The 26,512-nt window shown below is 52.1% G+C and overlaps 2 protein-coding genes and 1 pseudogene across 2 annotated transcripts in view; 2 read left to right on the top strand and 1 right to left on the bottom strand.

The window, feature by feature from the left end:
• Positions 1-442: 442 nt before the first annotated feature.
• On the top strand, positions 443-4,772 carry LOC130849473 (proteoglycan 3-like). Its single transcript, XM_057728390.1, has 5 exons — positions 443-503; positions 960-1,273; positions 2,378-2,509; positions 3,688-3,799; positions 4,635-4,772. The coding sequence occupies exons 1-5, from the start codon at positions 443-445 to the stop codon at positions 4,691-4,693; spliced, it is 678 nt and encodes a 225-aa protein (XP_057584373.1). The 3' UTR covers positions 4,694-4,772.
• LOC130849474 (60S ribosomal protein L34-like) lies at positions 1,815-2,174 on the top strand (annotated as a pseudogene).
• A 4,866-nt stretch (positions 4,773-9,638) lies between the features above and the next one.
• Positions 9,639-26,512, bottom strand: part of P2RX3 (purinergic receptor P2X 3) — a 28,943-nt gene continuing 12,069 nt past the window's right edge. Inside the window, exons 9-12 of the mRNA XM_057728873.1 lie at positions 11,138-11,231; positions 10,806-10,871; positions 10,157-10,234; positions 9,639-9,752 (exon numbers count right to left, since the gene is read on the bottom strand). Of these exons, the coding sequence (XP_057584856.1) occupies positions 9,639-9,752; positions 10,157-10,234; positions 10,806-10,871; positions 11,138-11,231 (352 nt within the window). The remainder of the gene's footprint in view (positions 9,753-10,156; positions 10,235-10,805; positions 10,872-11,137; positions 11,232-26,512) is intronic.

The following is a 26,512-nucleotide window of genomic DNA, read 5'->3' as shown; positions in this document are numbered from 1 at the left end:
TTCCTCCACTGCCCGGGGAGGAGAGGTCCAGGACTGGGAGGAAGCTAAAACATACATGGGAAGCACCCAGGAGGCCTGCCCTTAGGACCACAACAGCTGCTATCCTTCCCCCTTCTTCCCCCTTGTGAGTGAAATTGGCCGTGAACGTGAGCACACCTGTTCCCCTCGGGAAGGGACTGAGATAAGTGCTGTCCCTAGGAGCAGGTACCCAGCTCTCAGGTAAAAGGGACTTTTGTACTTGAGCTGACACCCCCTTGTGCTTTTCCTGATTCTTCAGTTCAGGGTCTGTTTCCTGGGGGAAAAGGAAGCTCACGCGTTTGCCCTTGAATCACCAGTTAAGCAAACACTGCATCTCCACTGTGTGCCAGGGGCCGAGCGGATACCCGGGACATCCCTGAAGAGGGAAGGTGCAGCTGTGTCCCTCTGACAAGACTGAGGAGATATGAAACACCTCCTGCTCCTGCCCCTTCTCCTGCTGGGGACAGTTTCTGCTCTTTCCCTGGGTAAGGCCTCCCCTTCCCTTCTCATCCATCTTTCTCTTTTCTCTTCTTTCCTGCATCATGTTTTTGCTCTTAAGAGGTGAGGGCTACCATTTCCCCTCTTCAGGTAGCCTAGCCCATCTCTGCTTAGAGTTCTCCTGGACTCAGAACCGTGACCTGAACTCTTCATCAGGGCTCCTTTGCAAGGAAAAACACCCACCTCTGAAGATGAGGGCTTCCCACAGGTGCTTCCTCCCACCCCCAAAATACCCACAGGTGGTGTCAGCCAGCATCAGGTTCTCATGCATTCGTGTGTGTGAAGCAAGGATTCTGGTCTGCCCAACCCCCAAGGGATCCTTGTAGACTTGGTTCCAGATGGCATCCCTAGGAAGGCAGAATGGACCGCCTCTGAGAAGAGCTGTCTGTGGTCCTGGAAGAAGGGAGAGCCCAACCTGATGGCTGGTTACCTCTTCTTCCCAGAGAATGGTGGCCCCCATCTGGGCAGCAGAGAGCCACAGGCAGACCTGAGCCAGGATGTGGAAGGCTCAGGGGAACAGGAGGGAGGGTTGGCCCTGAATGATGAGGTGCTTGAGTCAGAGGAAGACGAGGCCGAGACTTGCAGCTCTCAAGATGACTGTGAGGATGAGAAGGCCATGGAGTCAGACCCAGCTGCCCCACACAAGGACTTGCCGTGCCCTAAGGAAGAGGACACCATTCAGCTTCCTGGCAGTCCTGGATGCAAGAGTTGCCACTACGTGTTGGTGCTGACCCCGAGGAAGTTTTGGAACGGTCAGGTAAGTGGCAGGGAGGTCACACTGGGTGACCAAGGGAGGAGAGAAGAGTGGAGTCACCCTTCTGTTCCCACTTTAGACGAGCGGTTCCCCAAGCCTAGTATGCATCAGAATGTCCTAGAAGTCTTGTTAAAACACAGATGTCTGGGCCCCATCCCCTCCATTTCTGATATAGCAAGTCTGGGGCTTCAGAATTTGCATTTATAGCAAATGCATAGGTGGTAACATTGTTGGTCTGGAGACTGCACTTTGAGAACCACTGGTTTAGATGAAAAGCTTTGGTATCAGATATAGCTGGGCTAAGTCCTGACTTTGCCTGTCACCAGCCCTTTTCTTTGGGCAAGTCGCTTCACCTTTTAGGGCTCCTCTGTCTTCATGTGTAAAATGGAGATGAATGGTTCCACCTCGTAGAGTTGTGGTGAGGATGAAAAAATACACGGGAAATATTTAGAACATTCCCTGGGTCATGGTAAACTCTCAGTAAATGGTGGCGGTACGTATTCTGAGTATTATTATTTTTTTCTGCAAGAAGTTCCTGCTTTTCCGGGGACGGTATCTAGAGGCATTCAGCATGGTTCAGCACTTGACATATCGTTGTGGGATGTCCTACAATACAGCCTCTACCAAAGCCAAGTTGTCCTGAAGCCCTGGTAATAGAGTTGTTTACCTTTGTACAACAAAGCTGGGAAAGCACCAAAACCCGCACGTGGCGTGTGCCCAGGCTGACGTCGAGAAGTTCGTGCTGTGAGACCTAAAGTTCGTAGGAGCTCGTGTACATGAAAAGACATGTCAGCCAGGCCGTACATGTGTCTGTGAGATGACCAAGCGCTCTTTCCTTATTGAGGAGCAGAAAATTTTTGTGAAAGTGTTGAAAGCACAAGTGCAGAGTCAGAAAGCTAAATAAAAGAATGAAGCTTTTTTAAGCCAAAAAAAAAAAACAACGAAAAAGTTCCTGACACCCAATAAAGGAGGAAGAGACGGGATTCAGGGGGGCAGAAATCTATTATCCCCTATTTGTGACTTGGAAAGCGATGTGGGTTCTCTCCTGGACACGCAGGGACTTGGGAGAAAACAGTGAATTTTCTACCCCTCCTCTTCTCCCTGCAGAATATCTGCAGGAGGTGCTACCGAGGCAACCTCGTCTCCATCCACAACTTCAGCTTCAACTCTCAAGTCCGGCACTTGGCCAATAGGGTCAATGAAGCACAGGTCTGGATCGGAGGCTACATTAGGGGCTGGGTAAGTGAGGGGCCAACTCCCAGGTACAGGAAATTCTTTTTTAAAAAATTCATTATTTTATTTTCATTTTTAAAAAAGATTTATTATTGATTTGTTTTTTGACTCTGTGGTCTTTGTTACTGTGCGTGTGCTTTCTCTAGTTGTGGACAGCAGGAGCTACTCTTTGTTGCAGTGCGAGGGCTTGTCATTGAAGTGGCTTCTCTTGTTGAGGAGCATGGGCTCTAGGCTCATGGGCTTCAGGAGTTGTGGCACATGGGCTCAGTAGTTGTGGCTTGCGGGCTCTAGAGCACAGGCTCAGTGTTTGTGGCACACGAGCTTAGTTGCTCCGAGGCATGTGGGATCTTCCCAGCCCAGGGATCGAACCCATGTCCCATGCATTGGCAGGCAGATTCTTAACCAGTGCTCCACCAGGGAAGTCCCAGGAAGGCCTTTGTGATTGCCTCAAGGCACCACCTGCTGGCATGAAGCCTCATTGCAGCAGCTGGAGCTGGCTGGTACCGGCTTAGGAGGACTGATGATTGAATGCTTCTCTTCCGAACTCCGTGTTCAGTTACTTCATGCTTGCACCTTGAAATCTGCCATGGTGGATGTATTTACAACAAAGAAATTGATGATCATTTACACATCAGATTCCTTTCTCCCCTTTGCCACGCACCTTCCCCCAAGGCTGGTTGTTAACATTTACCAGCACACCCCAGGAGTCAGGAGATAGATTCCATACCCAACTTGGTCCCTTCCTAGCTGAATGCCTGCTTCCAAATTTCCATTTCCTGATCTCGAAAGTGGGGTCCTTCCCTTGGAGTGGCCTTGGGATTGTGGACCAATAAGTGCCATTGTATTTGCTACTCAAGTGTGGTCCATGGACCGGCAGTATCAACATCACCTGGTAGCTTGTGAGAAATGCACGGTCTTGGGCCCTACAAGATCCCTAGGAGATCTGTATGCACAGTGAATTTGAGAAGCCTATGCTGTATGACAGCTGGAAGTGATGTTTGCTCTTCCACTGTCATTGCGTGGGAACTGTCAGGGTTGGGTCTCTGAGGTATCCTAGCCAGGTGGGCAGTGAGAGATTATACATCCAGTGTCCAGGAAGGGATGCTCAGTGGGCTTTCTGGAGCCCCGGAAGTTGTCTGTGTTCCTGGATCTCTGCCCTCTAAGCCAGCCTCTCTCTTCTCTAGTTGCTGTGCAGGAGATTTCGTTGGGCAGATGGCAGTCGCTGGGATTTTGGATATTGGGCCCGAGGGCAGCCCGGGAATGGGAGAGGCCACTGTGTAGCCCTGTGCAGTAAAGGTGAGAGGGGCTGGGCACCAGGACAAGGGGAAGAAGTGGCAAGATGGACTCCCACACATGTCCCTTTGAGCTGCCTGAACGCATGTCCCGAACCCACACCCTCCCCCCAACTGGAGAACCAACGTTCTGTATGTGAGGAAGGCTGAGAGGTAGGGATTCCTCAGAGCGAAAGCAGGTGATGGGGTGTCCTGTAGAGGCGCTAGATGGGGGCTCTGTCTTCCCAGACAAAGCTAGGCTCAGGGTCTGGGGACTCCTTTCCTTCCTCTGATATGATGGTGACAAGGAGTGAGTAGGGGATAGATGGGAGTAACAGATGTGAATGTAAGGTGTGGATGAGGGACGAGTGGAAGATGTGTGAATTGGGGGAGGCTGAGAGATAATTCGCCAGTTTGAAAGAGCAGGGCTGCCAGATGTGAGGGGATGTAGTACAGTGGCTGAGACCATAGGGGCTGGAGTACGACCTCCGAGAGCCACATCCCGGCTCTGCCCCTTGCCAGCTGAGATACAGGCAAGGTATCACTGCCACAAAGCCTCAGTGTCTTCATCTGTGAAATGGGAGTGATGACAGCACCGACCTCTTGGGAGTCATTGTGAGGGTGAAAGGCATTGTCCACATAAAGCACTTAGCACATTGCCTCTGCAAGAGAAGAGGTCAATCCACGTTGGCGAGTAGGGGTGTGTGGGAAACCTATGGCCATCGTACCACATGCCCCCCCCCCGCCCCCAGACCCCCTGAATCCAGCAAAGGTGACCTACGAGGTGCCTGAGGAGGGAACGAGGGGGCACAGGCCACGCTCAGGTGGGCAGCTGACATGACTGTACTCTCTACCTCCAGGGGGTCACTGGCGACGAGCTTCATGTAAAAGGCGGCTGCCCTTCGTCTGCTTGTTCTAAGCCAGAGGCACGGAGACCCTGCCTTGGAGCCCCTCCCTTCTCGCCCTCCTGGCCGCCCCAGCCCCACCCTTGGCACTTTGGTCCCCAGCCTCTCCGGGTCATAAAGCCAGGCTTCCCACAGCATCTCCTGACTCTTGTTTCTTCATCGCGCACTTCGGGGGACTCCTCTGGGTTGGAAATCCTGGAAGCCCTGACGCCGGCTTCGTGGGGAGCGGGGTGGGACTCTGAGGAAAGTAAAAGGTGCTGGAGGAGGGCTCTGGGTAGCTGGGGGTGGGACGGGGTGGGGCACTGGGGTGCTGGGCGGCAGCGCCCCCTGGGGGCGGAGCGTGCAGCCGGCGGCCGTCCTTCCTGGGTCTGGCCCCGAGGATTCCACCCCGGCGCCCACCCCAACGCCAGGCTCTGTGGGGAAGGCGGTGGGGAACTGACTCTCTTGCTTGTTTGCATTCAGTTCCTCGGCCGGGGGGTGGGCGGTGAGAGGTGAACGGGGGTTGGGGGGGTGGGACTAGGGGGGAGTGGGGGTGGGCGTGGCGTGGGGTGGGGGCCTTTCCACGTTGCAGGCGATGTGGCTGATTCAAGAATTGGATGGAGCAGTGAGGTCCCACCTGGGGTAACCACGTGGGGGGAGGAGAAACAGTCTCTCGGGGCAGCCGGCTCCTGCAGCCCTGTGTCTTCTTCACCTCTGAGAGCCGCCCCTATTTTCCATTCTCCCATGCACCTGGGGGGGAGTTCAAAGGCCCCAACTTCTTCAGAGATGGCCATGAGGGTGGTTGTCCTCCTCACTGCCTCCCGAATCCTTCCTCCCCTCCCAGGTTCGCAGCCTACCTGCCCTGCCTAGAGGGGCCACATTCTCAGGAGGGAGTTGCCTCTCACCCCAGGGCCTTGGGGCCAAAGGGCGGGCAACTGTAGCCATGTGGCTCCAATGCTGCTTCTACAGCCCCAGGTCTCCTCTGCTTCCCTCCTCTTCTCAGGTGCTGGAGACACTGAGAGTGAACATTGGTGCTGCTCTTAACTGTGTTTCAGGCTGGGCTCCGGGAAGGGTCTGGGCTTGATGCAGCCAGAAACTCAGACTGGAGCCTGAGTGTTCAGAGGGCAGAGCGCCCTGGGCTGTGGGGGAGAGAGAGGGGAAGAAAGAGAGCCTTGTAGGGGGTGTCATTCTACATGGGGCCCAGAGAGACCATGCAGGGATTTCTGGGGGCGCATGGGGACGCGTGTGTCTATGCATCTCGGTATGTACACGAGTCAGTGTTTGGATCCCTGTGTATATCTGTGTATGTGTGAATCTTTCTTTGTGACTCTGCACACATCTGTGTGTGAGTTGGCATGTATCCACGTGTTGTTGGTGTGTACCTTGTATACATCTCTATTTACAGATACGCCTGTGTGTCTGTGTCTGTCTTTGAGTGTGTGTATTTATGTAGCTTTGTACACAGATTGGGTCAGGAAGGTCGAATGGAGATGGGGTCAGGAAGCTCCTAATCACAGCATGTCAGTCTCCCCAAGGACATGGAAGGGTAGCTCCCTTGGGGTCAGGCCCCCACCCAGGCCCCTGCATTGTGTACTGCAGCAAGCTAATCTTCAGGTTGTACTTCTAAAAGAAGCAGAAGCAATGGGAGTGGGAAGGATGAGCTCTGCACAGGTAGCTCTGGAACTTGCTGAATGGTAAGCTCCCTCTTATCTGCCTCCACTTACTTCCTTGATGGGCAATGGGCTGTAGCTAACCCCAGTACCCAGTATACTGCCAGCCAGGCCAGAGATAGAGGGAGGGAGGCAAAGGGGTTGGGGGGAGGGCTCAGCCCCTTCCAGACTGCAGCTTGCATGAGCCAGGCCAGGGTAGATAAGCTGTCCTTCAAATATCCAGTACTGTCCATTATTGGGCTTTAACGTCAACCATTATATATTCATTCCTTTGGCTGCTCAAGGCCTTTCAGTCTTGAAGCCCTCGATTAAAAAGGATATATTCTAAGGAGAAAAAACTCTTGAATGTGTTATCTATTAATACCTCTGGAAGACTGATTGGTAACTTGCTGAGAACAAGGTTTTGTGAGAAGGAACACAGAAGGGAAAAATGTAACTGTTAGTGTGCATGGGTGGAGGGTTGTGGAGAAGAAAAGTTATTACAAAGGAGAGAATGAAGCAGAGAGTGCTATGGTCACCATTTTCTCTTCCTGGGGACCTAGGAAGACTAGATTCCCCAGTGTTCCTTGCAATAATGCTGGGCTCTGCAGCATGAGACTGAGTCTACCAGTGCAAGGTGGTTGGAAGTGACATAAAGGCATGGCCTGGCCTTTAAATGATGCCCTATGATCACCCATGATCCTCTAGCTCTCAGTTTCCTTGACACAGTGATCTGAAGGTCCATGTGTCTCAGATGGCATAACTATCAGGTGGAAGTGGCTGTCTGACCGACTTCATTGTATTAAATCATGAGATTCACCATTAACCTGTTACTGCAGCAAAATCTGGTTATAGCCTAACACACACAGAAAAGAAGATGCGAACAGATTTCTTCGTTTTTCCTAGGCAAATGTGGCACAGAAGTCAGGATCCCAGACTCTGGAGTCCTAAAGATCTGGGTTTGCATCCCAGCTCTCCTAGTTCAGTTTAAAAACCTACTCAGCCTGAGTTTCTTCTGTAAAGTGAGGGTTGAATTAGATGATGCCTGTCACACGTTTAACCCATCACTTGGTAATGGCTAGTTATCAGTGCGTGTTAGTTTGATGCTGAACTGTTAGGAATGAGTGTGGGTTTCAGTTTAAATTTCCATGTGTTACAAATTTGTTTTTCTTTCAGGATTAATGACAAAACATAGCAAGCTTAGTAGGGTTGGGGTGAGGGGGTCACGTGATTATGTGGTGCTTGTGCTGAGGTCACGTGATGCAGCGGAGGTGAGTTCTTTACTGGTATTACTACTGATATCAGCCCTAAGTCTTGCACAGGGAACCATAACCTAGTTCAGCCACGGGGAAGACAACGTCCGGCTCACACACATACGTGTTCAGGCTCAGGATGGGCTGATACACCCGTAGGAGGACCACCCCAGTCTGGAGGGAATGTAGGGGCTGGGGGAGAGGCTCCCTCCAGGACAGAGCTGCCTCCGGCTCCTCCTTAGAGAACATCCCTGTGACCCCAGCCTCAGCCCAGCCTCCTGAGAGCTGGATTCTCCAGGGACACCTGTGGGGCTCCTGGTTGGAGAGCTCAGTGCTGTCTTCACTGATGTCTCTTCTGGTCCGATCTCCGGATGTTGCCTGATTCCCTAGGCCACCGCTGGGGAGGTGCTACCCCATCATCTTGATGGCGCTGGGGGTGAAGGCAGAACAGGCAAAGGGGAACCTCACCCCTTCTCCTCTGGGGTGGGGGACCACAGAGGTTGGGCCTTCCCAAACTCCTCCCCAAGCTGCTCTCACCCCACTCCCCTGCACTGTCTGTAGAGGACCCAGCCCTCCAAGTACAGTTAAGCTCATCTCTGCTAAGACCTCATGATCAGGCCTGTGCACCAGCCTTTCCAGGGGATTTACCGCAAAGCTAGGGAAACACACTCCAAGTCCCCTCACCTGCATGAACCCTTCTAATATCTAATTTTGTAGTATTTTCAAAAGATGACCCACATTGCATATGCTTCAGGCTTCATAAAACCTGAATCTGCTCCTGAGCTCTGCTCTGTTGAGATTGCTGGGCCTGTACTGTGGCAGAGCCCAGCAGGGCAGGGGGTGTCAGGACAAAGGGAGGTGTGGTGGGCTTGGCACGCTCTCAGCAGCCTCCCCAGCTGCCCGTTCCTGCCTCCTTCCCTGAGCGGCAGGACACCTGGCTCTCTTCGGGCCGCTAACTGTGTGACACTGGACGTGTCATTTTCCCTTTCTGGCCTCAGTTTGCATCTGTAAACAAGAGAATCAGACGAGATGGTCCCAAAGCCCCTTTAGTTTCTGACATGAGAAGATAGACCACCTCATTAGGGCCCCAGGGGGTCAGGCCTGCTGACCAGCTGCTTGCAGGGCGTTGAGTCTCAGCGGAGCTTTTTCTCGATGTATTGACGGAGGCCTGCTGACCTCCTGCAACAGGGCACCAGGTCGAGGAATCCCGTTCTGCCCTTGGTGGCGGGGTGCTACCTGGGGCTCCTGAAGTGAGGTGCCTGGATGTGGATGAGCAGGTGGGGGTCCCAGAGGAAATGAGAATGGCCTCTTCTCTGGCTTGGGGTGAGGGAAGGAAAAATTCACGGACAGTTATGCCGCCTATTTCCTTCTGAAATTGGGACCTACCCAAGTCAAAGAGACCCCGCACCCCGGTCTGACTGACCCCCCCTCAAATGGGGCCTGCCTGCATTCCTGGGGGAGAGCCTGGGCCTTACTCTCGACTGAGCTGAAACTAATCACGGTTAAGGCGGAGGAGGCTGAAGCAGCAGGGCAGGCATCCTCCAGGGGTTCATTCTCTCCTTGTGGGGTGTGGGCGATGGAGCTGGTCAGATCTGGGCTCAAACCCCAGCTCTCTCACTTCCTGGCTGTGTGGCCTGGGGCAAACGACTCAGTCTCTCTGAGCCTCAGTTTATCTTCAAAGTAGGGAAGCTAGTCTCTACTCACAGGATTATTCTAAGGATTAAATGAGATAATGTGCGTGAAAGTGCCTGGCACTTGGTAGGACTTTGTGGCCACTAGTTATTCCTATTATTATCTCTACTCTTTGGAAGGGGGATGACCAGGTACCACTGCCCTGGGGGTCCTGGGAAGCATACAGGGGTGAGGCAAGGGGTAAAGGTGAGACTGAGGTCTTAGCGGGAGCAGGGCTTGTCTGGAGAGCAGTGGGAGGGCTAGACACCTGGTCCGGGCTGTGGCCTCATGGGGTGAGCAGCAAAAAACGAGGGCCTCTGCCCTCTCCCATCCCCCCTTGCTCAGGTGGGGCCCCCTGCTGGGAGGCCTGGAGCCCAAGGGTGAGAGTGCGGCCCACGGCAGAGGCCCTAGTGGCCAATGGAGTAGGCGCCCGAGTCCGTGGACTGCTTCTCCTCCGTGGTCTGGTCGCTGGGGTACACCGGGTTGGCTGAGGCCGTGACCTTCAGCGTGGTCTCGTTCACCTGCAGGCAGAGGGGCTGGCGTGACTGTGCTCTGACTGTGGGCAGGGTCCTCCTGGGGCCCCCCATTTGACAGACTCAGCGGTTGTGGCTCACGGCCCTGTCAGAGGGGAGCTGGAGCAAGTCTGTGACCCCAAGACTCTTCCCCTGCACCTCAAGGGCAAACGGAAACCCAAGCCAACCCATAGGATCTGTCCCACCCGAGGGACAGTGAGTGGATGGGGACACCAACAGCCATGACCACAGAGCCCACTCTTGGCCAAACTATCTCTTGTTGGCATCCCCGATATGTATGGAGGCTCCCATGAACTCCCCTTCAGAAGCCCCCAAAAGGTGGGCTCCTGAGAGTCCGGGGCTCCCCTCCCTGCCCTGTCCCTCTACCTCTTGGGGGGCCCCCCCCAGCGCACCTCCTCAAACTTCTTGGCTTTGTACTGGTCGGCCCCCTTGAGGAAGTTGAGCAGGATGATGTCACAGAGGACGGTGCCCTGGAGGAGAGCAGGGTGGCTCAGAGGGGCTGCTGGGCCGGAGTCGGGTGTCAGGGAGCAGGGGCAGGGCTGCCCTCGGGGTCAGGGTGAGTCCTCCAGAGATGCCTGACTGATGCTTCCTCTTCAGGAAACATCCAGGGGCTTTGCAGACCGTCTCCAGGGCCTGCCTCCCCAGCTCCCGGGGTGAACCCAGACTGGAAGGCAGAGGGAAGGTTTAGTGGGAGAGGCGGAGGGGCTGCGCGGGTTCACATCCCTGGGAGCAGGGCTCTGTGCCCGCCTTGCCAGCCGGGCTCTGTTCCTTGTCCAGGCTGTCAGGTCCGGGAGCCCTGGAGTCTCCTCCCCCACCTTCATGGGGAGGAATGGGGACTTTGTAACAGGTGGGGGGCTGCCGCGGAGGCAGTGAGCTCTCCTGGACTGGAGGTATTCAAGGGAGGGCTGGCTCCGCGGGGAGGCAATGGCAAGAGGTTGGGCTCACATTCTGGGCAGAAGAGGGTCACTCCCCACCCACTCCTGCCACCCCAGGCCCCACCCAGGGTGGCCTCCTGACTGAGCCCAGAGGGGCTGCACTCACCACGCCCACAGAAGTGAAGGCTGCCACGGAACTGATGATGGTGGGGATGATGTTGAACTTGCCAGCCTGTGTGCACAAACACCAAGGTGAGTAGGCAGAGGGTCCAGCAGGACCGGAGTGAGGCCTGGGGCTGGACTTGGACTCCCAGCCAGGGAGACCGTGGAGCCAGAGGGGTTCTTGGTAGATCAGCAGGCCCCACGTGCTGTGGACATGCGAGGGTCTCAGAGCTGGGCAGTGGCAGGACCCTGCCCCCAGAGGAGCCTCTTTAGGGCCCAGGATTGGTCTAGGTCTCCCCCCCTGTTCCCCCGCATCTGCCCAGCCCAAGGACTCACATTCCCGTACACCAGCACATCGAAACGGATGCCAAAAGCCTTCAGGAGCGTGCGGTACTCACTGCCGTTCTCCATCTTGTAGTACTTGGCAAACCTGGAGGCCAGAGGGGAAGGTGGGTCCCACTGTGGGCTCCTGTCTCTCCTGCTTGAAACTTCAGGGTCCTCTAGAACCCTACGACCCTCACCTACCGAGCAACCTTTATTGACGGTTTGGTGGGACACCTGCCGTGGTCCTCCCCATGTGGTGATCTGACCCCCTGCGCGGGCATCATCTTGAGGGTTTGTTAAAAAGGCAGATTTCCAGGCCCCACCCTGAACCCATAGAATCAGCATCTCTGCAGGTGGAGTCCAGGACTCTGCCTTTTAAATAATTTCCCGAAATGATTCTGATGTGTATGAAAGTTTGAGCCCTGCTGGACTCCAGGCTTCTTCAGTTCTCTTTGTTTGGGTATTCCAGGGCTTGGCAGGGGCTCCCTTCTCCACAGGCTTCTCAGCCTACTTGGGTTCAAAGCCTGGTCCTGCCACTTGTCAGCTGTGCAACTAGGGCCAGTCACTTAACCTCTCTGACACGCGATTTCCTCATTTGTGACTGGGAATAACACAGAAGTCCTGCTTCAAAGGGTGGCCATGAAAATTGAATGAAACCACATGTGTCAGGAGTTTAGAACAGTGTCTGGAACAAAGCAAGCGCCCAGGAGATGCTCACTGGCGTTGTTATTGAAGAAGTTTCTAGATTTCTAGAGTGGTTTACAGAGCAGTTCAAAAAACTGCTTTCAGATACCTCACCTCACAAACCTGTGGGATAGGGATGTGATGGTCTATTTTTCAAATGAAGCTCGAGGGGTTAAGTGACTGGTCCAGGGTTACCCAACTGGCTGAGACCTAGGGCTGGATTTGCCCCAGTTCAGGAATTTGTCCTCTATACCTTCTCTGTCTGGGATGCTGGGTGCCAGGAACGGTGCTGCACACAGATAAGAATGATGGCATTTAATTCTCATCCAACAATGAGATGGGTGTTCATACCCCCATTTGGGGATGCCTGTGGGGTGAAGGGACCTGCCTGTAGTCTCAGAGTCAGGAAGGATTCAAATTGCATTTGTCTTTGGGCTTCTAAAGCCAGTGCATTTTCCCCTACAGGGCTGTGCCCATCTCACATTAGCAAAGTGCAACCTCTTTGGGCTACTGTCCCAAAGCTCCCGATGCCAGCATCCCAGGAAAATGGTGAGGATTAAGCTAGAGGATGGTCGAGAAAGGACTCAGAAAGCTCTGTAACTGTGTGGGGTCGACATCGGTCTTGTTCAGTGCCTCCCTTTTGGTGTTTCCACTCCCCACAGATTTCCAGGCCAACCTCAGCCCTCTCCCAGCACAAAGAGAGCATCTGAGAAACTCATTCCCTGGATGTGTTCTGTGATTGACGCGATGCCCCTCCCAGGGATGTTTGCCTTTGAAACTATCCAGCGGGGAGAATGAAGTGCTGAGCCCGAGGGGATAAATGATGGGGGGATCACAGGCAGGGGAGGAAGGTCATTTGTGGTGGGGAAGAGCCTCCTTAAATCCTAAATGTTGGCCACTGTCTGCTCTGGCTGGCTGCCGGGGAATTTTGGGGTCAGGCAGTTTAAATCCCGGCTCCGCCACTTGCTGGCTGTGTGGGGCCTTTCATGTGACTTAGCCCTCAGGGTTTGACTTCCCATGTCTATAAAATGGGGGTTCTCAGGCCCCCTTTGCAGGCCTGTTAGTGAGAGGGGTGACTGAGACCAGCCCTTCAAGGCAGGCGCTATCCTGATCATCTGTTGGACATCCTGTCTGCCCCTCCACACCTGGTCTCTGCCTTTCTCTACGGGGCCTGGGAGCCTGGTCTGCAGAGACTGCTTCCGCCAAGCCCCCTGCCCTCTGGTTCCAGCTGGGTTCGGCCCGTGGGAGGTACCCACAGGCGACCAGAGGGTGGAAGGGAAGAAGGGTGAAGGTGTTTAGTCTCCCGGCTCCTCTGCTGGGCCTCCTGGCTCCTCAACTGAGGCCCAGAGCCTGTAGGTTGGCCTGTCCTATGGTTGCATCCCTCTCCAGGTTCTGTGACTGCTCCTTCTTCTTGCCCTGCCAGCCTAGCTGGTAGCAGCTCCCCCTGGCCATTCTGGTCCTTCCCCAGGCTTCTAGTTTCCTTTAAATTGCCTGCACCTTTGTGAATAGTCCCTTTATTCAATTGCCCCTTTTGAGACTTCAGACTGTTTCCTCCCAGGACACCGACTCTCACCATCCCCACTGTACAGAGCAGGAAGCTCAGGCCTGGAGAGGTTTATCTAGGTCCAGAAGGAGTGCAGGAGGAGGGCTGCCTGTCTTCTGTCTCTGCCCGTGCCTGGGCACGGCTGGAGCCATGTGCCTGAGTACAGCACCTGTTACTCAGCTAAGGCCATAAAAGGGCCTCTAAAGTATTTGGTGAGAAAACAGTTTCTGGGGAGCCTGACCTGGGACTGTGTTTCTTGTGGGCTTTGCAGATGGAGGGAGAGGCAGGGTGATCTTCCCGAAGGTGAGACTCAGAGGAAAAACGAGAGCAGCCCTGGGAAGTGGGCTGGAAGGAGGGCAACTATTTAACTCTAAGAACAAAGGCTTGGTTGGAGACTGCCCTGGTGGTCTAGTGGCTAGGAGGCAGCGCTTTCACTGCTGTGGCCTGGGTTCAATCCCTGGTCTAAGAACTAAGATCCCACATGGCTTTGCAGCGTGGCCAAAACCAAAAACAAAACAAACACAAAAAACCCCAAAGGCTTGGAGGACAAAGAGAGAGGGGAGTGGCTATACCATCCTTAAAAATATGGTATGTATGATCTGGGTGGAGGTGGCAGAGAGCTTCACAAACCTAGGCAAAATGCAATGAACTCAGGTTGCACCAGCAGAATAGGACAGACACCAGAAAGGAAATCATTTCTACAAAGATGAAGAGGCCCCAGAATACAATTCTCCCAGGAGGCCTCTTGGGAGATTTTAAAGAAGTTTGCAAAAGAAGTGTCTTGGATGGGCAGAAAGCTCCAGGAAGTCTTCACTGTGGCTTTTTCAGGTTGGCCTGAGGCTAAGTATGAACCACCACCATTTCCACACTCACTTTTACACCAGAAAAGCAACAGAAAAATACTCACGTCTCTTAAGATAATCCTCTCAGCTAGCCTCATGAAGAAGGCACCACTGGCCCGTTTTGTAGATGGAGGGATGGATGAGAAGGTCACTGGCCTGAGCTGGAATTTTGATCCACACTTACAACTCCAAAATCTGTGCTCTTAAGCCAGAACCATCCTGCCACTGAGTTCTAAGTGGCCGTTAAGGACACAGGCAGCCCTTGTGCCAGATCTCAGAGCCCTTCTCTATTCTGTGTTCTGTCTCACATCACTGGGCCCTCGTCTGAGAGATGTGGCAACTGAGAGATGGGGACCAGGCAAGGGTGGGAGGTGGGTCATAGATGTTTAGGGCTGGGCAGAGCCTGGAACTGTGGTCCTGAGGTCTACATCCCTGGCCTTAGGCTGCAGCATGGAAAATGCTCTGAAACAGACTCAGAGAACAATAAGTCGGCATCCTGAGCACTGCCGTTCAAAGCAGGGCTGGCTAAATTTATCTTGGGAAGGAATGTGAAGGGAACAGGAAGAAAAACCAAAGCGGACTTGGTTTTCCTCCAGCACCTGCCTTCCAAGAGGCAATAAACATGATAAGATCATATCTCACCACCCACCCACCCTTGGAGGAGGCTTGCCAGGGACTGGTTCTCTTCCCAGGCGGGCGGGAGGAGGAACAGCTTTCGGGGTGGGGTGGGGGAGGCCCTGGCTGCAGACAGAGGAAGGACCCAGGCGTCCTGACATCTGCATTCAGTGTGGCCAGTGGGGGTCATGGAATCTGGCCCAACCCTGTGGCAGAGACAGGCTCGGTGCTCACCAGGTTATCTTCTCTCCTGGCACCTGGCTGGACCACATTTCCCAGCCCCCTCACATCTAGCTGGGGCCTTATGACTAGTGCTCGTTAATGGACTATGAATGGAAGTGAGGTCTGTTACCTCTGGGCTGAGGTGTGTTAGAGCTGTGTGCCTCCCTCATGCTCCCCTTCCTCGTGGCCAGTTCTTGGGAGCCAGAGAAGAACTCAGGCCCTAGAGGAGATTGATCCATAGGTGGCAGGAGCCCAGATCCCCGAATGACTGCGTGGAGCTGCCCACTCACCCTGACTCACAGGCCCTGTGCCATAAGCAAGACACAGACCTCTGTGCTGAGCCACTGAGATGTGGAGACTGTTTGTTACAGCAGTTAGCAATATTTACGCTGACTGTTACAAACTCCTATAATGTTATAACTGAGAAGACTGAGGCTCTGGGAGAAGAAGTATTTGTGAAAGGACAAAGAATGAATTAAAAGTGGGGAGTAATTCAAGATTAGACAGAGAGGGCAAATTCCAAGGATACCACATTCCTAGGAATAAAGCGTCTAAGAAAGTCAAGGAGATCTACGTGTGGTTCTATGACTGTCTTTAGCTAGCTTTTTGACCCCTGTCAACTTACTCAACCTCTCTGAGCTGTGTACCTTGATTAATAAGTGAGAGTAAAAAGAGCTTAAGTGAGAGCAAAAAGAGCTAAAGTAAGGATGACATGAGATGGTGCCCACATATAGTGAGTGCTTAAGGCATGTCCCTTTCCTTTCTTAGCCTGAGATCAAGGTAAAGTGAAATAAGAGAATCTAGATGGGTCTGAACCGTTACACTCTTCCTGCTTCCTAACATTAGCAACAAAAGCAGCCAGCACACATCGAGTGCTTACTGTGTGCACCGCACTGTGCTGAGGGCTCCACACCCAACTTGTTTAATACTCAGCCACCTCAAGAAATTCAGTACTGCTGCGATTCTCATTTTACAGATGAGGAATCAGGATCAGAGGAGTTAAGCCACCTGTCTAAGGCCACACCACCAACAGTGAGTAAAGATGGAATTCAAAGCCGGGCAGTCCAGCTCTGGAGCCCACACTCTTAGCCAGTACTGTAGACTGTTCTTTTTGTTGCCTGATTTCTGTTAGGTCCTGGCTAATTTCTTTGGGTTCCCCAGCTTGGAGCCCCTTTTGCATTTGCAAAATGACCCAGAGTCATCAGGTGGGAGTAGAACAGAAAGCATAGGAGAGCCATGAAGTGTCCAAAGAAGGACTCCAGCCTCTTCATCTAAAAAGGGGAAGGGCTTGGAATTCCCTGGTGGTCCAGTGGCTAAGACTCGGTGCTTTCACTGCCGTGGGTCTGGGGTTGACCCCTGGTTGGGGAACTAAGATCCCACAAGCCATGCAGCCAACAGATAGATAGGTAGATAGATAGATAGGTAAAAGAGAAAGGCTGAGTTACCCCACGCCCGGGCCCCGATTTCTCCCAAGTCCTCTGATTCCTACCTCTCTGGCACTGGTCTTCTCAGCTGGGAAGTGGGGTTGGTGAGAATGACACCTCCATTCAACACCTTGGCCTGAATACCAGACCCCTCCCCCCAACCTGGCCGGGTCCACCTTCCCAGCCTCATCTGCAGACCCCCTCTCACTGCACGCACACCACTCTACCTGGTTCCTGTGTTCCCTGAATAGACTCCATAGACACAGACTTCTGTGCCTTTGCCCATGCTGTTCCCCTCTTCTCCCCCTTTCCACCGTGCAAACTCCTATTCATCCATTAAGGCCCAGCTCAGTGGCCTCTCATTTTCCCCTACATTCAGCAGATCTTTAGAGCACCCTACTCTATGCCAGGTGTGGTGCTAGGCCCTGTTGATCCACTGGCAAGCTCTGCTCTCAGGCAAGGAAGAGAAATATGAACGAACCACACAATCCCATAAATAGGTAAAATCAGACTTAAGCACTGGGAAGGAGAAGAGCACCACCCTAGAACACAGGTACTCAAGACACTGGATGGAGGCTGGTGGGTCAAGGAAGGCTTTGTGTGAAAGTGACACGAAAGCTGAGACTTGAAGGATGGAGAGTTGAAGGTAAGAAGGCCGGAGCTGGGGCAGCTTTCCTGGCTGAGGGATCTGCAAGCCCTGTCAAGGGAAAGGATGTGGTGTTTTCAAGAAACTCAGAGAGAGCCCTGGTGGGTGGAGGACAGAGCCGGATGGAAGTGGCCATGGCTGGTCCACCTGGCCCTGGCTGCCAGAGCCATTGTGTATCTCTCTTCCCACTTCCAAGTTCAGGGACTTGATGGTTTAGCTTGAACTTGACCATGGTGGAGTATTTACACCACGGAAATTGGCAAGTGCTATACATTAGCGCTGTTTTCTTTTTCTCTGGAAAGCGAGCTTACCAGTGTAGCACTGAGGCTGTAAAATCCCCCCTGGGCTCCCCTTCCTGTCTCTGCTGGGATCCAGGCCTCTACTTCAGTATCTGCCATGCCAGACTGTAGTTAATAATTGGGACTATTGACTACGAACTAGGTCTTACTGTCTCTCTTTGTCCAAGGGCCCACCCAGTGCAGCAAGTAGTGGGGTAAATGCTTGCCGGGGGGATACATGGATTTCTGAGATTCTCAACATCTCGCAGATGGAGCTTAGCAATCCTGGCCTCCAGGTTTCTTCCTACTGACTCGGGCTTCTGCATTTCTCCCGGTTCCTCAGGGGGAGCTAGTACGAGGTGGTAACAAAGGCTGTTTCTCTCCCCAACTGAAACGTTTAGATCTGGCAGCTGGCAGGGTGGGAAAGTAGGTGCTATTGGTGGGAAGATCCCCTGTGGAGGGGAAATGGGGAAAAGGGTAGGGATATAATATAAGTGCAGCGCTTACTCCTACTGAGTGCTAGGCTGGAGGCTTCTCCACCCATTATTTCATTGAGGCCTCATGACAACAGCTCCACGGTGTAGCTGCTGCCGCAGGGGCTCTGAAATGAGACAGTCCTGGGCTGGAATCCCGGCTTTGCCACTTGAATGAGCTACATAACCTGGGGCACAGTGCTTCCCCTCTCTGACTCTCAGTTTCCCCAGATGTGAAACCGAAATATAGCAACAGCTGAAGGCTTGTTGGAGAGCATTCTGTGAGCTGCTGCAGGCAAGGCTAAGCCCAGGCCCTGGCGTGCAGCTTTCAATGAATGTTATCTATCGACCATCAGGCAACCCTGTCCCGAACCTCCAGGCCAGAGGGAAGCATCCCAGCTCCCCTCAGGCTACTAGGCCTGCAAGGGGCACAGCTGGGATCTGAACGGGGCTGCCTGAATCCAAAGCTTCCTGCCCATCCCCTGCTGCTTTCCTGCGAGAAGAGCCAGAAAGGAGAGTTCACTGCAGCCTCGGTGGCGGGCAGGGAGCTTGTTCAGCTGGTGCCTGTGAAAACACCTCAGCTGTGGAGGAAAGCACAGCGTGGGTCTGACTGTGATGATGCCAGAACTATCCGGGGAGAGGACAGAGCCCAGACACCTGCCCGTGCTGAGCTGGGAAGGGGAGGAAGCCTGGGAGGGGCAAGGGCAGCGGTGGCCGTCGCGGGGTCTCCCTGAACCAGGAGTTTGAAGGAAGGGGGCACAGTCACCTGGTGTGTTGACTACTAGCCACAGTCCCAACAGCAGCCCCCCCCGCCCCCGCCTTTGTCTGCGCTGTGCAGCATGCAGGATCTTAGTTCCCCGACCAGGGATGGAACCCCTGCCCTCTGCAGCGGGAGTCTCAACCACAGGACCGCCAGGGATGTCCTCCAACACCCAGTCTCTGGTCGTGTGCCCCTGCAGGCCACATTCCTGCCCCCCTTCCGCTCTGGTTTCTGGGGGGTTTGCTTGATGGGAGACACCGGCTGGGGACCAGAGGGTGGGAAGAAGAGAGGGGGGCTATTTACTCCACCCGCTACTCCCCGCTCTGCTGTAGTTCTGCCTGATGCTGTGTCGCGCTGTAGCTGCTGCTCCTGCCAGGGACCCCTGCTCTCGGCCAGGCTCGCATCCTTTCCACTGGCTGTGGGACTAGGGGTGGGGACAGCTTCCACGTTGTTAAGCCCTGTGTGTGAGTTTCTTCACAAACCCCAGCTGGGCTTGCTTTCTCGCTGGGCCCCTCACTGAGACCTGTTCTGTGACCGGCCAGGACATCCCCAATACAGGACTTACTCGAACACTTCCGAGGCCTGACACTACTGAAGACCGTGTGTGTGTGGTGTGTGCGCGCGCGCGTGCGTGCATGCTACCTCTCGCCTTGCGCAAGAGGCAAGATAAAGAATAAGTTACAAACGTCAATTACCATAATAAATCACTTGTCAGAGGTGCTGCTGCAGGGCGGGTGGAAGCTCCATTCCAGTGTGATATATATCACAGGTCTATAAATAAGAGTGCATGCTTCAGCAGCCCGAGTTTCCAAAGCTCTTCCCCCGACGCCCACGTGCGCAGATTCAGAATTTTAGAGCTTGAAGGGGCCTTAGAGATGAGCACCTTTAACCAACCCATTTTACAGCGGAGGAAGCTGAGGCCCATGCAGGGAATGAGACTTGTCAAAAAAATCACACTGAGGTTTTGTGGCAAAACCTGAACCATAGCCTGGGCCCTCCCTCTGCTTCACCTCTGCCTCATCTTAATTCTTCTTGGCTCGCCCCAGCACCAAATGTTTTCTGTATAAACGTTTTTGTTACTTGGGTTCAGGTTTATCATTTCCACTGGATTAAAAATTCCTTAATCATAGAACTGGTCCTGTTCCTCTCTGGGTCAGCCACAAAGCCTAGCACATGATATAATTGGATGTTAAAAGAAATCCTCAGGCTTCCTTGGTGGCACAGTGGTTAAGAATCCGCCTACTATGCAGGGGACACGGGTTTGATCCCTGGGCTGGGAAGCATGCCTCCGAGCAACTAAGCCTGTGTGCCACAACTAGAGCCCACGTGCTGCAACTACTGAAGCCCGAGTGCCTAGAGCCTTGTGCTCTGCAACAAGAGAAGCCACTACAATGAGAAGCCCCCGCACTGCAACGAAGAGCAGCCCCCGCTTGCCACAACTAGAGAAAGCCCATGTGCAGCAACGAAGACGTAACACAGCCAAAAATAAACTAGCTAAATAAATAATAAAATAAATCTTTAAAAAAAATAAAAAGAAAGAAATCCTCAAAGTCCTCCCCACTTCAGCCATGAGAGGTTTCCTGCTGCTGCCCGGCTACCTCCAGTGCGAGGGAAGCACTGCCTGTGGGAGCAGCCCCATTCAGCTTTGGACAGCTCCAACCCGTAGCTGCACTTCCCCACGCTGAGCTGACATTTGCAGTCGTTGGCAGTCAATAAACAGAATGGAGAAGGGTTTTTATCACCACGTTCAAATCCCTTGGAAGCTCTCAGACATCTGTTTAGAAACGATCCATCTCCCAAGGAGTGGTGGAAATTCCTTCCCAGAGCAGGGACACGTAACTGCTACAACAGCAGGAAAAAAAGCAACGAACTTGCGGGATCCGGGTTGGACTTGCGAGGGAAAACTTGGGCCTGGAATTTGTGTGTCTAAGTGAGGGAGGTGGTGTTCTCAGCAAAGCTTTTGGCTGGTGGGAAGTAATTTTGCGAGCTGAAATATACTTTTACAGTTGATTTTATACTGATGGGAAAATGTCTCCTGGCAGACTTGCTGCATGGGGGTGAGGCAACATCCTTCCAGCAGGCTGGGACTCCTCCCCTAAAGGAAGGGTCCCAAGCTGTATTGATTTACTCACGTTTTAGGAACCTAATTGACCTCAAAGGCACACATCTAAAATATGGCTTGTTTGATCTTTTTAAAAATTTAACATATTACTATTAATTAATCTTTAATGAAGCAGTGAAAGATCAATGGATACAGAGTTAGAAGATGTACCTGAAAGCCAGGCTATGAGCTGTCTAGTCCTGGGAGTGATCTTTCTCAGCCTCAGTTTCCTCATCTGTAAAATGGGGGTAACCATACCAGTTCTACCAGGATGCATGTGGCTGTGAGCACAGGTTCTGGAGTCAGCCTGCCAGGGTTCGGATTCCAGCTCCAGCACTATTTGCTGTGTGGTTTTGGGCACGCAGATAAAGGCAACCTCTGAGCCTCAGATTTCCAGCTATAAAATTCTCCCTCTTCAGAGTAGATGGAGTAATCCACAAAGGAGACTTGTGAAGTCCCAGGCTCACAGGTAAGTGCTCAGTGAGTGTTGGCCAATATTGTCTACTCATAAGGTTGGTTGTTGTGAAGATAGGATAGACATGGAAATTACAGAGGGTTGAGTAAATTCAGGGTCATTCCAATCACCTCGCCTCTCACTGTCAGCTAAAGAAAGTGAAGAGGAAGACAGATCAGAGAGAATTCAAGCAAGTGCGCCCCATCCGAGAGGGCCTTCACGCGTTTTTGTGGAAATGATGGAAATGGCGGCTTGGAACACATATTCTATGGCTTTTGGAAGGAGAGAAATCCAGATTGCAGAAAGAACGTTTGAAGCCAAGGGTGCAGTTCGATGCTGTCTCTGTCAGTTGGCCTAAGATCTTGCTGATCTGCATGTTGCAACATGGAAGCAGAACATGCGCCAAATTTCAGAGCTTCATGAAAGCTGCTGTGGGTACAATTCCAACACAAAACCATCACTAGAAACACCTACAGCACGAGGAACATCTAGCAGCTGAACGAGTGTTTCTTGTCCCAGACACTGAGAGAGGAAATCCAAAACTGCGTTGCCTTTTAGTAGCAAAGCTGTCTTAGGAGCTCTCAGGGGAGGAACAAGACAACAGACATTGCTAAATGCACCGTTTTGCTTCTCTCCCATCATTCCAGCAATCAAGATGGGGGCGGGGAGGGGGTGGTGGGAGGGTGGTATATCTCTTATAGCTGCTTTGTTTGTTTGTTTGTTTGTTTTTGCAAGCAATGTGATGGTGGAAGGTGTGCTAGAAGCAATGGTGATAGATCAGGTCTGGGTTTGAGGATCAATGTTCCTCTTCATTAGGCTGTGTAACTTTGGGCAAGTCCCAAAACGTTTCTGAGCCTACCTTGGGGGTGAGGGGTGGGCAATAAGCCGTAAATCCTGTCAGAAATAGGTGTGAAGGGACTTCCCTGGTGGTGCAGTGGTTAAGAATCCACCTGCCAATGCAGGGGACATGGGTTCAATGCCTGCTCCGTGAAGATCCCATATGCTGTGGAGCAACTAAGCCCGTGTACTGCAACTACAGAGCCTGTACTCTAGAGCCCACGTGCTACAACTACTGAGCCCATGTGCCACAACTACTGAAGTCAGCATGCTTAGAGCCCATGCTCTGTAACAAGAAAAGCCACTGCACTGAGAAGCATGCACACTGCGACAAAGAGTAGCCCCCCACTGCTCACCGCAACTAGAGAAAGCCCGCGTGCAGCACCGAAGACCCAATGCAGCCAAAAATAAAAATAAATAAATAATCTCAAAAAAAAAAAGCACGTGTGAAAGGGCTTTGCAAACTTAACTCTAGGGGGCTCTTAATCTGAGGTCCAGGGATAAGCTTTTACAGGTCTTCAAAGTCCTGGAATTTTATGCTGCATGAACATAAATGCAGAGAAAAAAAGATAGACAAACTGCCCAAGAGGGTAACTTCCTGCAGGAGGAGTAGGACTGGGGGAGGGAGGGGAGTTTCCATGTCATTACTCTGTTTGGCTTGGATTTATTATTCAGGGTATGGATTTCATCTAATTTGTAGAAGTAAAGTATCCTTTATAAAAGAGAGATTGCCTGCGAAATTGCTCATGTGTATGAAACGTGCATTTTTCTTGGGCAATCAATGCTTTCACCAGGGGGCACGGAAGGCTCAGAGACCTCCAATAGTTAAGGCAGAGCTGCGATTTCACAAAGGAAAGCTGTCAGGACTTGTGCTGGGTTTCTCCGCCGACCACGCTCCTCCGGACCCCACCCCGCCCTGGGCTCCCTAGACTCTCTGTCCAGGTGCTGGTAACTGCGTCCTGCCCTCGTCCCTTCGGACCTGGACAGTCACCAGCGTCCTGTTACTGCCCCCAGACACTGTGCTGTCCTTAGTGGTTTCCCTGCACCCTTTGAAACAGTCCCTTTATTCAACTCTCTTCAAATTACCCAGTTTACATGTGCCATCTGTTCCCTGCTGGGACCCTGACTGATAACAGGTTTTGTTTTTTTTTTTTTTTGGCCACGAGGCATGTGGGATCTTAGTTCCCCGACCAGGGATCGAACCTGTGTCCCCTGCATTGGAAGTGCAGAGCCCTAACCACTGGACCGCCAGGGAAGTCCCCCAATACAGTATTTTAAATTTATCTTTGCACCGTCTCTGTCTAGCCACTCACACAGACTCACGTGTTTTCACCGACACACTCGCACACACACTCACTGACTCACACAATTGACGCACACACTTACTCACATACACTCATTCACAAACACACACACACCTGCTCACAGGCAAATGCACACTCATTACTCCTGCCACAACACTGCCTGCTCCCGGCACTTTGGGGAGGGCAGTGCCCTGGTTAACATCCTGCTCTAGTGAGCTGAAGCCGCACCTGCCACCCAGGAACCCTGCCCCCATCACCCTGCGCACCATGGAATGGGCGGCTCTCGTCAGTTTCTATTTTCAGAAATTCTGCAGTTTGTTTGGGACTAAGATGAATGAACCCACCAGCTGAACACCCTCAAGGTATTTGGAAAGAGACTTCCTAAAAATACCAAGTGAGGGACTTCCCTGGTGGCGCAGTGGTTAAGTCTCTGAGCTCCCAATGCAGGGGGCCTGGGTTTGATCTCTGGTCAGGGAACTAGATCCCACATGCATGCCGCAACTAAGAGGTCACATGCCGCAACTGAGAGGTCACATGCCACAACTAAGGAGCTGCACAAGCTGCAACTAGGACCTGGCGCAACTGAATAAAAAGTTAATAATAATAAAAAAAAAAAGTTAAAGTGGCCCATGGAATCTTGAGCCACGTGAGGAGTAAAAATAAAATCTTTCCACCAAATTTCAGGTAGGGACAGATGGAAACCTTCCGGAGATCACACAAATAAAGATTAATTCAGCTGGATGCCACCAGGTGCTTTGGATGGGCATAAAAGGGAGACACGTTTTAGCTCCATATGAGGTCAGCTTTCCAATAACTGCAGCCATCAATGATGGACAGACCTTGTCTGGGGCTGCATCACACAGACTGATGTAGGGAGAAAATGACCTCTGAGGCTACTCTAAGATGCCCCCGTGACCTTGGGCTCATCATTTCCCCCCTGTGGAGGGTCTGCTTCCTTATCTGTTAAATGACCGCCTTAGTCTAGGTGTCTTCTGGGGGTCTTCAACAGCTATAAATTCTCTAAGTCCCTGATTCTGCAGGCAAAGATCCTCAAGACTGTCAAGGGGGGAGGGTGCCGTGTGGCAAGGAGCTGCCGAAGTAATTAGTGATGGAAATGCGAATCTCTAGCTGCCTCTGGGTGTCTGAGTTTGCAGATTACAACAAGGCGGAATCTTGGCTGAATGATTCTGTTCCCTCCAGAGCACACGGCAATAGCAGGATGTTGGGAAAAAAAAAAATCTGGCCTCTGTTGGAGAGGGAGAAGCAGATGAATTTCTTAGGGAGACAAAAGGGCGGGCTAGGAATGGTGCCTCCAGTAGCTGCTACTCTTTTAGCCTCCCTGGGCCTCAGATTCTCCATCTTTAAGAGGGGATGAACGTATCAACCACATCGAATGTGTTTTTCTGAGGATTAACAAAAGCGAATGACCCCAGCCTTCCTGGATGGGGTGGAAAACAGCCGAGAAAATAGGCGCCCTTGCTTACTGGCTCTGGGACCTTGAGAGAACTGCTTAACTCCCCAGCCTCTGCGTTCTCATCTGTGAAGTGGGGGCACGGAAGCACCTCCCTGGCAGGGGGTGAGAAACCTTGAGCTAAAGCACACAGGACACTTTGCACACGGGGCGGCCAGTGTCGGGCCTCCAGCAAGGAGCCTCTTGGGATTCTACAGAGCAGGCCCATTTTACCGCACCATAGGGACCGCACCGCGGCTGTGCAGAACCTGGCCGTGACCCTTTTTCTCTTATCTGAGTATTCGGACTGGCGGCCTGGAGCCTCCCCAACAGGGGATCTTAGCTTAGCCTTGGGTGTCCGTGTGGTGCCAGTAGCTTGAAGGCAGTATGGTGGCAGTGGGTGGGCACCCAGGGGAGGGATTTGAGAGAGCTTGGGCAGAGCGCCTTGCTTGCCATGGCCACAGAGATTCCCTCACACTCGGGCTACCCCTTTGGCCCTTAAATCACTCTTCAATTACAAGGGTCGGATCAAGCAGCTTTGCCTCTTCATCCTCTGGCCTGGAGGTCCTTGATGAGGGGGGAGTCAGTCATCTGGGGCCCACACCTCTCAGATGGTTTCCCTTAGACCCCTGGGGAATTGAGCTTGCAGGGTCCTTAGGGACCCTCTGACCTGTCTCCCCAAATTCCCTCTCTCTCTCTTTTTTGGCTGTACAGCATGCTGAATCTTAATTCCCTGACCAGGGATCAAACCCACGCCCCCTGCAGTGGAAGCACAGATTCCTAACCACTGGACCACCAGGGAAGTCCCTGTCTCCCCAAATTTAACCCAAGCTTATTTAGGACCAAATCTATCTCATGCTCTCCTGTGGTGCCTAGGGGGTGATAAAGGGTAGAGGGTGGGGGCTCTGTGTGTGTGTGTGTGTGTCTGTGTGTCTGTGTGTGAGCCCAGCCACTACCAACTGGAGATAAGGAACTCCAGACCAGTTATTCTTTAAATGAAAGACTTTGTTCTAAAGCTGTATGAGAACAAGAGTTAGGGTCTTTCTACTAGCTATAGTCTTCAAAAACTCTCCTGCCAGATGAGTTATTTGGAGGACTGAAGAATTCCCAATGGCCAGAGGGAAGTGATGAAGAGGAAAAGTTGCATTTGAGACCACGAGGATTTTATTAATATGTTACTATTTTAAGCCACCGTACAAATATCCTTTGTATTGATTTCACTGTGATGTACTGACTGAGTAAATATGCCAATTTCTGCCAGAGAGCCGAACAGTATTTTTAACCTACTTTAAAATATGTGTTGTTTCCTATGGTTTTTTTAAAGTTTAAAGTTGATTATGAAGGCACTTTCAATTTTAAGAAATTCTTTCCAGAGAATACACACAGATTTTAAACTATTAAATATAAAGCTTAATGGGGTGGATAATTATTTTTTAAACTACAAATAAAGGTGGGGGAACAAAGGTGAAATGATTTTTTTTTTTTTTTTTTGCTTAAGGATGCCATTCTATTGGATAATACCACTATAACAAAGGGGATTTGAATATATAACTGAAATATATTCTTATATGTATTTTTTTCCTGATTTCTGCCTATTTATCTAATTTAGCCTGTTTACTGTATGTAACACTGTGTACTTAATCAGGGCTCTGCCAGAAAGTTCAGGATCTTAAAAAATTAAGGAAAAAAGAAACCACCCGGAGAGCTGAAGCTTTTCACACACTGGCTGATAGCTCCTCAAGATAATGAGTATC

This window comes from Hippopotamus amphibius, chromosome 3, assembly GCF_030028045.1.
Source record: "Hippopotamus amphibius kiboko isolate mHipAmp2 chromosome 3, mHipAmp2.hap2, whole genome shotgun sequence".
NCBI lineage: Eukaryota > Metazoa > Chordata > Mammalia > Artiodactyla > Hippopotamidae > Hippopotamus > Hippopotamus amphibius.
Note: the sequence above shows the minus strand (reverse complement) of the source record. Positions and strands in the feature narration are given on the sequence as shown.

Coding starts and splice junctions, on each gene's coding strand:
- LOC130849473 (XM_057728390.1), top strand. CDS start 443: ATGAAACACCTCCTGCTCCTGCCCCTTCTCCTGCTGGGGACAGTTTCT. Junction 2,510..3,687: donor GAGGCTACATTAGGGGCTGG/GTAAGTGAGGGG, acceptor TCTCTTCTCTAG/TTGCTGTGCAGGAGATTTCG. Junction 3,800..4,634: donor TGTAGCCCTGTGCAGTAAAG/GTGAGAGGGGCT, acceptor CTCTACCTCCAG/GGGGTCACTGGCGACGAGCT.